We start from the raw sequence: 15,750 nt of genomic DNA on the forward strand, positions 1-15,750 counted from the left end.
GCAAGTCATAATACTAGATCTTGAAGTTGTTGTGGTTTTGTAGCGTTGGTATGAGGCTGAATTTAACAAAGTGCAAGCATCAGTTCAGTGTAATTCTTAGGCGATGACATTCCCTTTTTCATAGTATTTTAAGAAATGTATGTCTTTGATTAATGTTTTAATGCTCAGTTGCTTTTTCCTAAGATGGGTTCAGGGTCCAATCTCAAACAAGATTGGCTTTGTCAACAATCACACTGTTTGCTATCCATGCGGCAATTACATCCTCTTTCTCGACACTGAAACAAAGAAGAAGACAGTATTGGAGTGTCAGACTGGCCAAGTGGGAGCCTTTGCAGTGAATGGGAACAGCAAAGTGGTGGCCTTTTCAGACCGGAAGCTGAATCCTTTCATATATATCTACACTTTTCCAGAACTGAATAAGCTGAGAGAATTAAAAGGTAATGATGTGGTAACCCTCCTCATTGCCATTCCGTTAAAACAATGCTTAAATTACCCATTTTCTCAAGGGTATTTTTGTAAAACTTGAAAAACTATGTGACAGGAAACTAATGACAAGAAGTGCAAAAAACAGTGTAAAGAAGTTTCCATTGTACTACTTCTAGGTAAGCTCAAACTAGGGAGCGATATGACAATTTAAAATATAATTGTTATAAGGGAAAAACAAATGCAGGAATATGACAATATACAATGTAATTGTTATGAGGGAAAAACAAATACAATGAGGTGTTATTCGTTATAGGAAAATGTAGTCTGAATAACAAAACAAATCTTACCAGAGCAGGTTCCCACAAGCAGACCGTTGAAAGTCACATTGAGACATCTGAGATGTGAGAGGAATGATGGTGCTTGCAGTTAAGATTTAGTGTTTGGGATCTAGTGTATATCTTTGCTTGTTCCATTAAACTTGTCTCTATCTTTAGTTAAGTGGCTTACTCTCTCCGTGTTTCAGTTCCCTTGTCATTTAAATAACTTCATTACTTCATGGAAAAGCATATGAATGAAATTATGACTGCAAAGGACTTCAGGATACTTGGAGGAAAAAGCGCCTTACAAGTACAAAAGATTATTGAAACAAAATGCAAAAGTTAGAAAGAATGATTCATAAGGAGCATTTTTATGATCAAACCAAAATAAATAATTTGGAATGAAGCAAATGAATCAAGGGACTGAAAAATGTCTTTGAAGAGTTAAAAGAAAATGGATAAATAGGAATTGAGAAGATCCCTCTATCTGTGAAAGTATGCTGTGAAGTCCGGGGCAATTAAAGACCATATTCTTTGTTTTAGGTAATGTTCAGCTGGACTACACCTTACTTGCATTTAGTTTCACGGGCCCCTATCTAGCCAGTTACTCTTCAATCCCAGAATTTGTTCTTTCAGTATGGTAAGAGTAAAAAGTTTTTCTCTAATACAAAGTATATTTCATTAATATTTTTGTGTGTGTGCTGTTTTAGCATAAATTAAATTAACTGATATAAAAGGTAAACTGGTTGCCTTCATCGCTTCATTTTTTTTTTTCTTTCCAGTGGATCATTGTCTGAAAATTTTCTGTACCAAATTTGCCGCTTATTTTCTAGCGTTAGTAGTCACTAGTCAAAAAGACTGTTACTGTATGATGACAATCCTCCAGCTTCAAAATGTGTTACGTTTTGGAGTATTTCTGAAGTCTTTAGCATTAGTTAGCTCTTTCTTCATCTTTGGAAGTTGAGTACCATGCTATTTGTAAAAGAAAATTGCCAGACGAGAACAGGAAAAGAGTTCTAAAGATAATCTCTACTTCTTTGCCCCACTGGACCACTCAGTAGTCTTCTTAGTAACTTGTAGTTGAACTCAGGTCTGTCTTCTAGTTGTGCCCAGTGATTATCCTACCGTTGGTCACTGAGTTAGATCATTATTTTCTGCTCATTGCCAGGGAAAGAAATATGATATGGCAGAGATACAGAAAGTAAAAATATATTTTTTTAATTTTGTAGAAATTAAATCCTACTTTTTCCTCCATGGCCAGCAAGCTTCCATTGTCTGCAGAGGCTGAGCACTTTTCCAAAACAAATGGGGTAGGTGGAATAGTGGAATAGGAGGAAGACAACCGGAGACAAGTAAGGCGTATACTTTCAATTTAGTGATGACCATGTTTTATACAGCGATTGCTGAAGAGGCAGAAATTCCTGTAAATTAAGAATTTAAGTAATAGTAGTAATACTATTACTGATGCCTCTTTTTCATCCCCTACAGGGAAAAATATTGTTTGCTGTGAACTCTGGTTGTACACAGTGGTGCAGGAAGTATGTCTGTGTGCGCCTTACAATAGAAAACAACAAGACGGTGTTTCTGGCCTGACAGGCTTACATGCTTATCACTCGGAGCAGAAATTGTATGCATGGCCTAATGTATTCCTTGGGTGCACTGAAACAAAAATCCACCATCCTGAAAGACTACACTAGATAATTCTAGAAGCTTCTAGAAATATTTGAATGCTTTAAGGCAGTGGAAATTTCCTAGACCAATTTAAACCTATTTGAATGAGCATGACTTTGACTATCAGCAGCAGGTAATTGTCGTAAGAGGACCATGCTAGATTCTAGTGAAAAAGGATTTAATAACAAAATACAATCTTCTTAGATACCAAACTTTGTATTTATAACTTGAACAGAGGTTTGTGAACTTACTGTGGAATCAAGACTTTCATTTTTGCAATTGTATTATATTCTGCATTCATTGTAGAAGTTTATTTGTACAGCTGAAAGAGATTTGAATGTTTGGCTTTATTAATATGTGATTGTAATATGATGGTTGTACAGTTTCGGTATTTTAAGCAGATCACTTGGTATACAGAGATAAAAGAGATATTTTGAAAGTTAGCTCAGAGTTGTAATATAGGAAGGTTACGGATAACTAAAAGCTGTCTTTTGTGAGGGGTATTTTATCCCTAGATCTTTATTCTTTTCTGCTCAAAGGAGAGACTCAGTGCCAGATTCTTTTTCAGATATATGCACCATATAGTTTCAGATCCTAACAAATTGTCTACTCCAAAAGAGTCTTGGCACTGTTTGTTAGGTATGAGATGAGAACATACTGACAGATCTTTAGGGAGGAGAGCTACACTGACATCCTTTTAAGTCAGAATTTCAGCTTATAGTTTTCTTTAATATTAATGAGAGCTACTATATATATGTGAATACTTTGCATTTTTTGCATAGGCTTTCAATATTAACCATTGTCTGGCATCTTGATCAGTTTCTGTGAGTGAATTTATTACAAGCCAGACCAGCAGGATTATGCTAAACCCATTTACAGCAGTATATGCACTTTAGTGTTTTTCATCTCAGCAGTAATGACACATACCAGCGCTGTGAATGTTATTTAGATTAACAGTCAAATATATTGTCCAATAAATTAAGAAACAGTGTTAACCATTTTCTTCAGATGATGTTAATCAGTTTTTGGACAGGACGTAAAAATGCAAATGCAGGCAAGGATTAATCTGGATAATGGAGAAATATGTAAATTAGACTGCGAGAACATACAATAGGTTGTTCTGGATAAAAGAAAAGTCAAGGGAAAGCAGATTCCCTGGCTGGTGTCAATTGCACAGCATAGCCTAGCACAAATTTTGTACTGCTTTTGGGATCGAGTTTGTTAATTCAGTTATAGCTTGTGTGTCTGGATTCTCAACACAATTACTACATAACCTAAGTAATTCATCCATAAATAATCAAGGGCTGACTGTGTTTTCTTTTCTAATTATAATAATTGCAACACTTTCTGCCTGCAAGCATTATTATCGTTATTTTGCAGATGGGAAAAGCAAGACTGAGGTCTGAGGTGCAAAGGGATGCTTGCGTGAGACCACACAAGTAGTGACAAAACTAGGAAAAACATCCATGACTTCAGACTCTGTTTTCTGGTCATTTCACACAAAGGAGTGGATGATAATGTTTCCAAAATGTCTATTTTCAAAATTATTGTACTATTCATTCTTTTTGTAACAGTATTAACTTTACATGTGGCTAATTAACAACTATCTCCTCTTTTCATTCTCAAGGCAATCTAGCTTGTTCGACAATAGAAATTTTTTGTCGGTGACAACGTATTTGTTTCCTGATCTTGATCTTCAATGGCAGTCAGAATCACGCCCAAATGGTTTGATTTGAATGTTTTTGATTTATTGAATGGATTTGATTTTCTTTTACTCTCCTTTTTGAAGGAACTGGCAAGAAAATATCCTCCTGTGCAGTGAATCTCAGCCAGGGGTAACAGCAACCGCATTAAGTTTTAACCCTATGAATTGGCAACAGCTGTGTTTTGTTAATGAGAGCTCTCTTACTATCTGGGATATTGAAAGGAATAATGAAGAGCATTATCTTAAGCGAAAGTGAGTAGAACAACTTTCAGGTCAAAAGAAAATTCTAGACATATATTTTAGTGACTAAGACTAGTGGTCTACATCTGTTTGCAACGAATTTAGATTCAGTTAAGTTCACACAGTGATTACAACCAGTAAGTGTTAAATCACAGTTCAGTGTGAATCTATCTACTCAATCAAGTGAATTGAATTTGTGATTTTTATTTCCTAGTGCTCACGTGTCCGGATTATGCACACAATTGAAGTTCATACTTATTGGCACCTTTGGTAGCTGCCTCTATCAAGAGCTGCAGAACCAAATTAGTATAGTGTCTGGACTGTTTTCCTATTTCTGCGTATGGTTATGTTGAGCACTGAGTGGGACATGAGCTGCTTTTGTAGCTGTGAGACTACTATGTTTGGATCAAGTTTCTTCAGAGTAAGCATAGTTTAATAGTACATAATTGTAATCACAAATTGTACCAAAGCAATGTCAGTTTCTGTGTGGCTTCCATACCTTATGCGGTACAGATCCAGAGAGGATGTTTCTGTCAATGCAATTCACTGAGCACAGCAAACTTAGAATCTAGTTGTGCTAAAATGTTTTTGGAAGCTAGCATAAAAGCAGGTGAACAAGTATGGATCATTTAAGATGGAGACCTTGAAGTATAACACAGCTGCTACTGCAATGGCAGCAAATCTATAATTCCCATCAGTATATTCAGTCTCCTTAACTGGGAATATAACCAATATATTGCCACGGAGACAGTTTTACTAGTAAAAATTATAGACAAGGCCTTAATTGGAGACTTGAAAATAAAACTGGAAGTTGTTTTGCCTTTTGCTATTATAAAGTATAGATGTGAATATACCTTGATATACTCCTTTTTCTCACTTCTCATTCCACTCAGAGGCTGAACCTCCACTGAGGATTCCTTTTTTCACATACAATTTTGCCAAGACATAAATCAGCATTATCTCTAAACTACAGAATCCTCAACTCCTGCATTATAATATCTACTCATATGCTGAGTACTAAGCAGAGTGCAGCAGGCAAATAGTACAATCATCTTTTCCATCGTCTTTAAACTTATTCCAGATAAACATTACGCATTGATCCTCACAACATGCACGTTAGGTGTGTGATGTTATTAACCCTGGTTAATAACGAGACAGCAGCCTGAAACAGTTATTTATCCAAGGCAAAAAGAAAAGATACTGAGCTAGAATGTGGCGGTCCATTTCTGCCAATTCTCTGTTAGGAATATTATTTTTGAATTGCTATCGCTCTTCAGTGAAACAGCGTGCTGTATGAAATGGTTGTCTACAACAATCTTCTGTTACTGCTGCAGATGTAAATCTCATTAACCAAGCTGGTGTCTCCAGGTTTTCAAAACATACTTCTCTGTTCTGTATCAGCATTTATCATTCACATTTCTTCTCCTCAGACAGTGTATCTTCCTTTTTCACAGCCCCGTGAAATTCCCTGATGAACAAGGGTCTCTGCCTCCTCATGAGGATTTCTTTTCCCCTGATCCTCATAGTGAAAACCCGTACTATGGTCCTGTGATGCCAATTTCAGCTATTGCTGGACTGGTAGGAGATGAAGCAGAAACATTCATGGTAGTTACAAATTTTATCCATTTACTATCCCAAGTCATTATGTTTTTCATGCAAATAGATGTTAATAAAATTAATAATTTTAGTGACTGTTAAACAGGTACAATCCAGTAAAGGGATCTGTTATCTCCACAGTGTTTTTGAAAAATATTTTAACAAGAGACTTAGAAGGCATGCTGCTATTGTGCAGCGTGGTACGATGCGGAGATTTCTGACATAGGTCCAAGCATGGTAATTCATCTGTGCAGTGGAGGTACTAATCTGGATCTCAGAAGCAGCATGGGCATGTCAGCTATTAAGTCCTGCTGAAACCTTGAAAACCTATTCCTATACTAAACTGATAATAGCCTTCAGGTATATTTATTCCTCTTTGGGATTTGTTCTCTTCTTGACTCTGGAAAATGCCTCAAGCTATGAAAACACTGCAGGCTTTATTCCAGACAGCATTCACTGCTTCTGAGATACATTCCCATACCACTGGCGATGTTGGATCTGCCCATTTGTTATATCCATATTTGATCATTTACATGTTGGCCTCCTTTGAGATGCCTCCTATGAGATGCTTCAAAAGTGTTCTCATTTTGTTTGAAATTTCCTTTTACCTGACTATTAATTAGCAGCAATTCCCAGTGTGAAAACATTTAACTTGCAAATATGGGATTTCCTTCTAAGATGAAGAACCACAATTTCTGTTTGGTGGCTTGTGCTATATATACAGGTTGCAAAAACTGCCACGCATAAGATGATAGTGGCATTACATTACCTCTTCGCACAGGCAAATGTGAGTTCTGTAATATCAGATCAGTGTACTACAAGTTTCTGCAGTAAACTTTTCTCAGAAAGCAGAATAAAGAATAAAAATAGAAAAATGGGAAATGATATTTTCCTGACCTCAGCCTGTTTTACATGGCCTCATGTGTTCAGATTCACAGAAGTTTATTACTGTGTAACTGCTGATGCCCTTGATGTCCAGGACAATCGATAAGATTCACTACAAACAAACACCCTGTACTGATTCAGCTTACACATGAGCTACTTATATTTCAGATCATCTAGGTCATGGAAAATGAAGATAAAATATGCTCATCAGAGGCATTGCCTTTCTCTTCTCCCTTACTGCCTCTTATGATACGTGCAGATGGTGAACTACAAAAAAACACTTTATTCTCTAGCCTGCAAGTGCGTTATGAGAGGTATTTAAAAAAAGAACTGCCATATTAGGGCTGTGAGGCATAATACAATTTGTCTGTCCTTGAATGGATGTTCTTCCATTCATCAAGCTCAAATACTCCTCTGTGGAAAACTACAGAGGTAGTACTAAGATCTCAGCAGAAACAACTGTGTAAAGGAATGAAGACCTACTTGGGCTTTCTGTTACTGTTCACAACACTGTTATTTCCAGCTCTGTATTGGAATTCAGCACAGTTGCTGATAAACTTTTCTTTCACTAGAATTGGGCTTTCTCTGTATAGTCATAATTTCATTGTTTTATAAGACTTTTCTGCACATGAGTTGAAATGTAACAGCGTTGTGCCGTAGTGATAAGTTCTTCCTGGCAGGTTCTTACTCTTGAGCATGCAGAACCACGTTAAGAGCTTTTCCCCCATGGAAATGTTTGCGCTTTCAACTATGCTAGATACCGTTATAGTGTCTTTGCATTCCCAACTGCCTTCAGAAAAATCTGGATTTCTTTTTAGCAGCTTCAAGATGTTTATGCCCTCCATATACATATTTAGCAACCTTTTACAGGGTAAAAAGAAGGACCTTCTGTTAGTCTTTGTCCAAGATTTGATTTTCCTTTCCGTTACGTAGTATATATTTTGGTAGTTATTTACTGTCCCAGTTACCCAGTTGGATATATTTTGTTTGTGGAATAGTGACAGAGTAAGTGATGAACATCAGGATATTTGGGAATGAAAGTTTTTCCAGAAATACAAACTGTTGTTGTTTATTTTGTTGCTGTGGTGGTATATTGTTTCCTCTGAACTACGTTGTAAGTGACAACACTTCCAGAAGTAGCAGCAGGAGGCAGTATGACTCAGATACACTGAATTTCTGCTGTTTTTTTCACTTTCCTCCAGACGGGACTAGCTGAGTAATTTGTTGCAGGCCCTGCACTTATTGTACCTTACAACACCACTTCTACTCTATACCCATATTTGTGCACACATGCTTTGTCTCTAGCCTAGCAGACAAACTGAGCTACCACTAGATCTTGTAACCCAGCCTCTCGGGGGGGGGGGGGGGGGGAACAAAGGCATAATCACAATCTATGCACGCATCTATCTTGTCAGTTAAAGGAAAAAAACCAAACAACCCCCTCTCCTCAAAAAAACAAAATAAGGAGCTTATGGTTTTGCCAAACCAATTCCTGCATAAGTTGATTTGAATAAACTTGATAGACAAGATACTTCTTTGAAAGTATTTCTTTTTAAATCAAGATCCTTATATTGAAAAATATCTATTGCAGCAACTTTGACTGAAATTGTAGTGATTGAACTTGCCAAGTTCCTCAGATATCTTTAGGCTACAGGTGCTTTAATGGACCAAGCTCTCCAAAGCAGAGGTGCTGTAGCTACCCTTCTTCACTACTGTCTTTGCAAATTGGCAGGCTGCTGCTGCTGCTGTAAAAGTATTCATGTTTACTATTATTGATTATTTGAATACCGTTACAAATGTCTAAGAGCAGTTGTCTGACTGGCTTAAAATCTGTGCCTTGACATTGGTGCATATCTTGGAGTTACTTTCCTCTCTAACATCTTCTATGCTTTTTTAATTAATAAGATAATAATAATTCCTCCTGTGCTTGTTAGTGAGATGGTTTCAGTTGAATGTAGTGGGAACAGTAATATGGCCTGATGAAGCTCTCCCAGTCTTCATAGAACGCAACAGAAGGATTTGCATTCCTTATCACTAAATCTGAGTCAGCTGAGATTCATGTTTTTCGTGTAAACATCAACAAAGTGGAGAACCATTTTTTTAAACTATTATTTAGAGGAGTTGTTCTTAAACTGTAGTCCATGGTTCCTTGGAGGTTGTAGGCCACTCCTAAGGAATATGTGACAGGCAAGTAGGAAAAGCAAACCTAGTGTCAGTACACTTAAATTTATTTCTTTAAAATTTATTAGGGGTCCATGCTCTGGAACATGATGCTTAGGCTGGATATGTACCAAAGTGTAACCACAATGGGGGAGCGCAGTGAAAGAAAATCAAGCATCCTACAGCTTTATGTTCTTTTCTTTCTTGCATTAGATTGATTTAGTTTTGTTTCAGTATCTCTTACAGTTGAGATCTGAGTTTTCTGAATTTGCTTTCACATGACAAACCCACTTGACTCCACTTTGTCCCCATTACCAATTTTATTCCACTAACTTTTTATAAAACTTTTAATAACAAGGATCCATCATGGAACTTTTCTCGCAAGAGGTGCTATTTAAAAGGTGAGAACTTCAAAAAATAACCTTGCATTATTATTATGCAACACTGTACAAGCGCACAGTTCAGTTCAAAAAGCAAACTCATTTGGGGTTTACATAATCCCATCCTGGGATTAGCATTTTCTATCTAGTTTATGTATAGACACAGTCATGACAGCAGGTAGAAAGGAACATTCCAAAAGATTTTAAACAGCAAGCTTCTGATTCAGAGTAGTTCAGCTACCAAAGATTTGTGATCTTCAAGCTTCACAAAAATGAGGGCATATGCCTATATTAAATGTTTGTCTGTGTGATGTAAAGTCCCATTTTGTTATAGATTTATTACTGTTAGTTGTATTTGATTTATGAAGTAAATTGTTAATATACTTTGTCTCTGTAACACCTTCACCCTGAGAAATTCAAAATGCTCTTTAGGCATAAATGGAGAATATATTACTTATCCAAAATCATACAGCAGGTCCTTGGCATAATTTGCAAATAAAATCAAGATAGTTAGGAGACTCTGTCCTATGTTTTCATCACAAGTGCATCCATATTTCCTCTTTTTATAAAATCTTTAGTAAGACAGCAGGTGTTTTATAGAATTATAGACTCTTCATATTATTTCATCCATCATACTCAGCCTAGCGTTCCTCACCACTTCTACTCACATACGCAGTTCATCATTGAATCTTTTCTCTTAAATGTTTTCCCAAGGTTCTCGTGTTTTTTTACTGAATTCTCTTCCATCTGATTCTTTCTATCATGGTATTTATATGACCCCTATTATTGTTGTATTTGAGTAACTCACTATGTTTAACAATGATTGTATGCAGAATACATCTTTGGTGGAGAAGTACTGTTCTTCCTGTTTTATGGATGACAGATTTATGAAATTTATTTTAGAGAAACTAAATCCAAGGCACATGGGAAGTCTGCTGCAGTGATATCTCTCGAAATAATTTGTAGATGACATAGAGAACGGCAGATCTGCTTTACAGAGCAGTCTAGATTATATGATAAGATAAGCTATTCAAACAAAATATAATGCCAAGTATGCAAGAGCATGTGTGAAGAAAAAAGTGCAGTTTTTTGGGGGTGAGATCATAGTGGGTAGCTATTTCAATTTGGGCTCCCAGTACAATTCTAGAGTAAAAAAAATTTTAAGAGCCTATTGTGTGGAATTTATTGTATAATTTTATCATAAAAAAGATTGTGAGGTGTCTTAGTTATGGTAACTAAGCTATGGTAAATAACTTTTTGAGAGTAGGGAAGACACCAGAGGACTTTCGAAGCTGGAGGACAAAACTATAACATGCAAAGGCTAGAGAATAAATCCAGACGAATTCGAGTAAAAAAAATATACCATATTCCTATTGATAATAAAATTCATCACTGGACAAGCTTCCAGGGAGAGAGGTGACTTCTCTGTCTCCATCTTCAGACATAGACTTGTCTGGAAAATGTTCTTGGTTCTCAAGTTACTAGCCTCAGAGAAGGGATAACTAAATAAAATAAGGCTGATGCTATACAAGTGGTCAGACTCCATAAGGTAATAGTCTTTTTTTGGCCTTTTGGTGTTTTTTTTGGCCTGATTTTGGCTCAATATCTATTTATGCAGATATTTGCCAATTGTTAACCGAACTTGTTTATTTTTATGTTGAAGCCTAGAGATATCATTAAGCCTTCAGTGCATCCTACTGTCCACTGCTGGACTGCAACCTCTGACGTTTACATGGGCTGTGAAGAAGGATACCTTTTGGCAATTAATGCTGAGACACTGAAGGTTTCTTTTCTTCAACAGGTTCCTGAACCTGGTGAGAAATAGCTGTGTTGTGTGTTTTGTTTGTGTATGGAGGAAAGCAGGCTGGATAGTGAAAGATTTTTGTTGCTTTCTTCTGTTCTCCTATTGTGTATCTTAGAGAAGTTGTTAGGTTATCTTGTGGAGCCACGTTTCTTTTATTAGTATAGTAAATATTTCAGAAACTCTTGAACTTTTGTGGGGGTTTCTTTAGCATCCTATAATTGGCATTCATTTTTCTTTAGTAAAAACAAACAACAACAAAAAAACATCTAAATGCATCAAAACTCTTGGCAAAATGAGCAATAATTCCTGGAACCTGATCTTATTAACAGTGCTACTAGATTAACATAAAACTGTTATTATAGCAGGCACAATCTTCTTGCTGTTAGTTAAGTACCAATAATGTATTTGATTTTGCATAAAGTACAGGATTTGCCTTATTTAGTACGCTAGATAATGTTTACACAGAGTTTTAAAGACTAATGTTTAGAAAGATGTTGATTAACACCAAAATTGAATATACTGTTGCTTAATATAGTTCCTTAAGGTCTGCTCTACCATAAACTATTCTTTAATGAAAACAAGCCTGTAAAGACCGTCAAGCTTTACTGCAGAGCAGAGTGTGAACAGAAGAAGCTTTTGGCTTAAAACAAAGCAATCTTCCTTTAATTTATTCTAGAAAATAGTCCCACAGGTTGATCGTAACCTGCCAAGGGAATTTCTGTGCCACATACATTCCCACTTGTCTTTTTTCATGGGGACCTTTGGAAAGCTAGTGACTGACTAAAGTTTTCTGGCAACAGGAGCTCATGCCATGCCTTCTTTTTTTCCGGGAATCCCAGGGTCTCTCCCCTGTTACCTGCTATATGCTATCCTTCTGTGCTCATTCAGAGGGCTCCTAGATGAAGCATAGTGAGATACAGGCTGCATATACTGTTCTGACAATGGCAACTTGTGCCCTGTCATCCTCTGGAGAGGATGGAAGGTGTCAGTCCTACTATGCTTGTGAAAGTCACTGGTTCAGTGAGGTGGTAAGAGGGGTAGTGGAATACACTTCTCCCTAGCACTAGAATAAACAGTAATGTGCTATTGTAGACCAGCAGGAGAACTTTTTCTCTAATGAATGCTGAATTAGTGTTAATAAGCGGTAGTCTTTTAGAATTGATAAAGCCAAAGGGTTAGGGATAAATTTATATTCTTCTTTTTTCAATGTAATACATTGTTTTTAAAGCTCCAGCAGGTATCCTTGATTTTCCCAAAATATTGCATCTCTCTTCAGTTTAGATGGTTATCACAGAGTTGGAAAGCTGTTCTTAAAAAACAAAGAAATCCAGTGTTATTCTGTGTTATGAAGCTATCAGAGTTGTAAGCTTACCAAATAAAGAGTTGGAAATAATAAAAGAAAAAGCTGAGGTGCAACAAGAAATGTTTTTGCCAGTTCAGAAGGCGGCAAAAAGAATATTTGCCATTTGGGCTTTTACTTGGCCTGTATATTCTTGTTGGAGTCCTGTCCTACAGTCGTGTAATAGAATTGTTTGTTTTCAGATTGTACTGAAGCTTCTGCTTAATGTAAAACATACTGAAATCTGACTCTAGTTAGCAGAATGTTTAAGTGCATGTCTAGCTTTAAGCACATGCTAAATTCCCACTGTAATGTTCCAAATAGAATCATAAGCAGCCACAGTATTTCCCTTGGGCATTTTTTTCAGACTGACTGAACTTTCTCTCATAAGTAAGTTAAATTAAAAAATCATAGTTAGAAATAACAATACTAAAACTTAGCACTAAACAACAGACAAATCTGCATGCATATCACACTCTGGCAAGTACTGCTATCTGCATTTTACAGCTGTAAGCCGAGCCACAGAAAGATTGTACCTGCTCAGAGTCTCATAAATGACAGAAACGATGGATACTGGGTTAGAACACAAGTTCCTGACTCAGAACACTGAACCCAGCCTTTTGTTCAGTAGACTGCAATACAATTGACTTTTAGCACAACATGGACATATAAACAAAGCTGACATTATAAATTATTTTCTTTTGTGCAGAAGAAACGCGTAACATATTGGACCTGTTGTCATATCTTTATAAAGAAGTACAGAAAAAGAAAGGTATTCCCTTGTTCAAATTAAGCTAATAGACTTTTAGGCAGCATCAGTGATGGTGGAGAGTAATCATACGTGAGTACCGCAGAAAGCTGCTGGTTAGAAAAACTCAGAACAGACTGTCCTCTTTGAGATAGGTTGATGGCAACCCTTTTTATGTTTACATGACAAATGACTAATAGCTTTTGTGCTAATAGACAGTGTAATGAGTAGCCTCAGGAGAAACAGCGGCAGTGAAATTATTTCTGTTCATTCTAATTTCAGCTGGAACAGGTGATGTTAGAATACGTTTCCTACTGCTTAGTTTTAGCAGCATTTTGTTTAGAACTGCAACAATTAGGAATTCAGTGAGAACTTAGAATTTAGGCTTTTGTTTCAAACACTTTGTTTTTGGGCTCCACAGTACAAAAAATGACATCCATAAACTGGATGAAGTTCAGCAGAGTGCCACAAGTATTATTGGATAGGTTGAGTATGTGACATAGAGGGTCTAAGAGAACTGGGTTTGTTCAGCCTGAAGAAGAGAAGGATAAGGGGGGAATCTAACTGTTGCTTCATCTACCTAATGAAAGGTTACAGAGAAGATGGAACCAGAAAGGCAAAGGACACAAGTTGCAACAGGGGAAATTCTGGGTACATGGTAGGAAGAAAAAAAATCACAGTGAGGGTAGTCAGACATTGGGACAGGTTGCCTAGAGAGCTGTGGAATTTCTGTCCTTGGGGATATTCAAACCTCAGCTGGATATGAGTCTTGGCAACATGATCTAACTGTGAAGTTGGATCTAACTTTGAAGTTGGCTCTGTGCTGAGCAGGGGTTAGATCAGAGTACCTCCTGGGGCCCCTTTCAACCTAAGCGATAAATGACTCTGCTATTGACAAACTTCAAATCAAATAATTTCCCAAATCACTTTGTAGTTCATCAGACCACTGTAGTACTATCACTTCAAATTATGTATACTGACCTTCTCCTGCGTTATCACAGCAAAAGGTCCAAAGAATATATGGACAATGAGGTCTTTTTACTCAAGAACAGTAAACCATTCCAGATTTAAAGCTGAGACACATTGTTGCAGTAAACTAAATTTGATATTTAACATGTTTTTAAAATATTTTATGTTGGTTTTGTGCTTTCAGATGGCAAACCAAAGGATCTGAAAAAACGAGTTGTATTGTCCATGGCACTTTGTAAAGATGGACTATACACAGCTGGAAGTGTAAGGCATCCTTCACGCTTACTATAATTGTATGAAAACCAAAGCACATTCCAAAAGAATAACTTGCAAAGACCAGTGCAAAGACAGGAGTAAGAAAAATACAGGGTTGCAGAACTAGAACAGTTCTCTAGTGTTGTCTATCTTTTCCTTTGTAAGACCTGAGACAAGAGATAGGAAGGGAGTAGGGTGGGTAGAGATTCCATTTCTTATGGTCAAAGAAGCAACAAAAGAGGACAATCCTATTTTTAACAAAAGGAAAAGAGCATTCTAGAGAAACAGAAAAGAAGATGGACATAAAATAGGAGAGAAAATGATCAAGAGATCTGCCTAACAGTTTTGTGCAAAGCCTACCTGTTTAACCCAGTCTCTTGATGCCATTGCACATTACTGCTTAAGGAAAAAAAAAAAGTAGGACAAATTCCTGCTATCTCAGTAAACCCAATATGAAATTTTGAGTATAACTGATAATAGAGCCTATTGTTATCAAACACAGACTGTTACTGAGACTTATATTTAAGAACAAATGCATTTTTCAAGAGAATTATTATTCATGGTAAGAGTCCTCTGAATGTAGACATAATAAAGGCAAATTAGTGATGCAATACAGTCAAACTGTAGATGTTTACAGAAGTTCTTGCAGTTCAGTTTTGCCAGAGTAGGCTAGGATAAGTGACCTCGATCTGATGTGGATTTGTACTTTTCTGTACAGGAGGGCATTGTATTCTGTCATCGTATCAGAGGTCTCCAGTATGAGATGACAGTCTGCGTTGATATCTCACAACCCATATCCAGCCTCATATTCTCTCCTGATTACACTACACTTCTAATTGTAACCAAGCAGGTACAGCATTTGAAATAACAGTGTCACGTAGTGAGATGTTGCTGTGATTCTATGTCTGTAACTGTATGTCGACGCTATTAATATTGTCTACCTGTAAGGTAATCTCGCAAGTCAACGTATTATACCAAAGGTGAATTTAGCCCATCTTGTGTTTCAACGATAGATAAGAAAGACATGAAGCACAAAACAATTGTCTTCTACAGTTGGTGGATTATAAAGTATAGTTGTTATCCAATGCTGAGATTTCCAAATAGAAATACTTGTGTGTGTAAAGTGTAGTGCATTTTCAGGATCTCCAGTGTGTCCAGGCCATGTAGGAACTACTATGCATGAGCTCTAGTCTTGATGTGAGCCCACATAATAAGCAAAGTGAAGGTGGGGCATGTCAGATCTGCTGTGACTATG

General features: G+C 36.8%; 1 protein-coding gene across 5 annotated transcripts in view; it reads left to right on the top strand.

Annotated features, from left to right (window-relative positions):
• The window catches only part of CFAP43 (cilia and flagella associated protein 43), a 50,958-nt gene that overhangs the window by 3,126 nt on the left and 32,082 nt on the right, over positions 1-15,750 (top strand). For 2 of the 5 annotated variants that reach the window (XM_068949697.1, XM_068949696.1), the window contains exons 2-8: positions 184-437; positions 1,287-1,383; positions 4,204-4,371; positions 5,814-5,964; positions 11,044-11,194; positions 14,425-14,504; positions 15,214-15,345. In XM_068949697.1, the coding sequence (XP_068805798.1) occupies positions 184-437; positions 1,287-1,383; positions 4,204-4,371; positions 5,814-5,964; positions 11,044-11,194; positions 14,425-14,504; positions 15,214-15,345 (1,033 nt within the window). Of the gene's footprint in view, positions 1-183; positions 438-1,286; positions 1,384-4,203; positions 4,372-5,813; positions 5,965-11,043; positions 11,195-13,232; positions 13,296-14,424; positions 14,505-15,213; positions 15,346-15,750 lie in introns of those variants that run through there. The other 3 variants (XM_068949694.1, XM_068949699.1, XM_068949698.1) reach the window with 3 other exon arrangements.

This window comes from Struthio camelus, chromosome 7, assembly GCF_040807025.1.
Source record: "Struthio camelus isolate bStrCam1 chromosome 7, bStrCam1.hap1, whole genome shotgun sequence".
In the NCBI taxonomy this organism is placed as follows: Eukaryota; Metazoa; Chordata; class Aves; order Struthioniformes; family Struthionidae; genus Struthio; species Struthio camelus.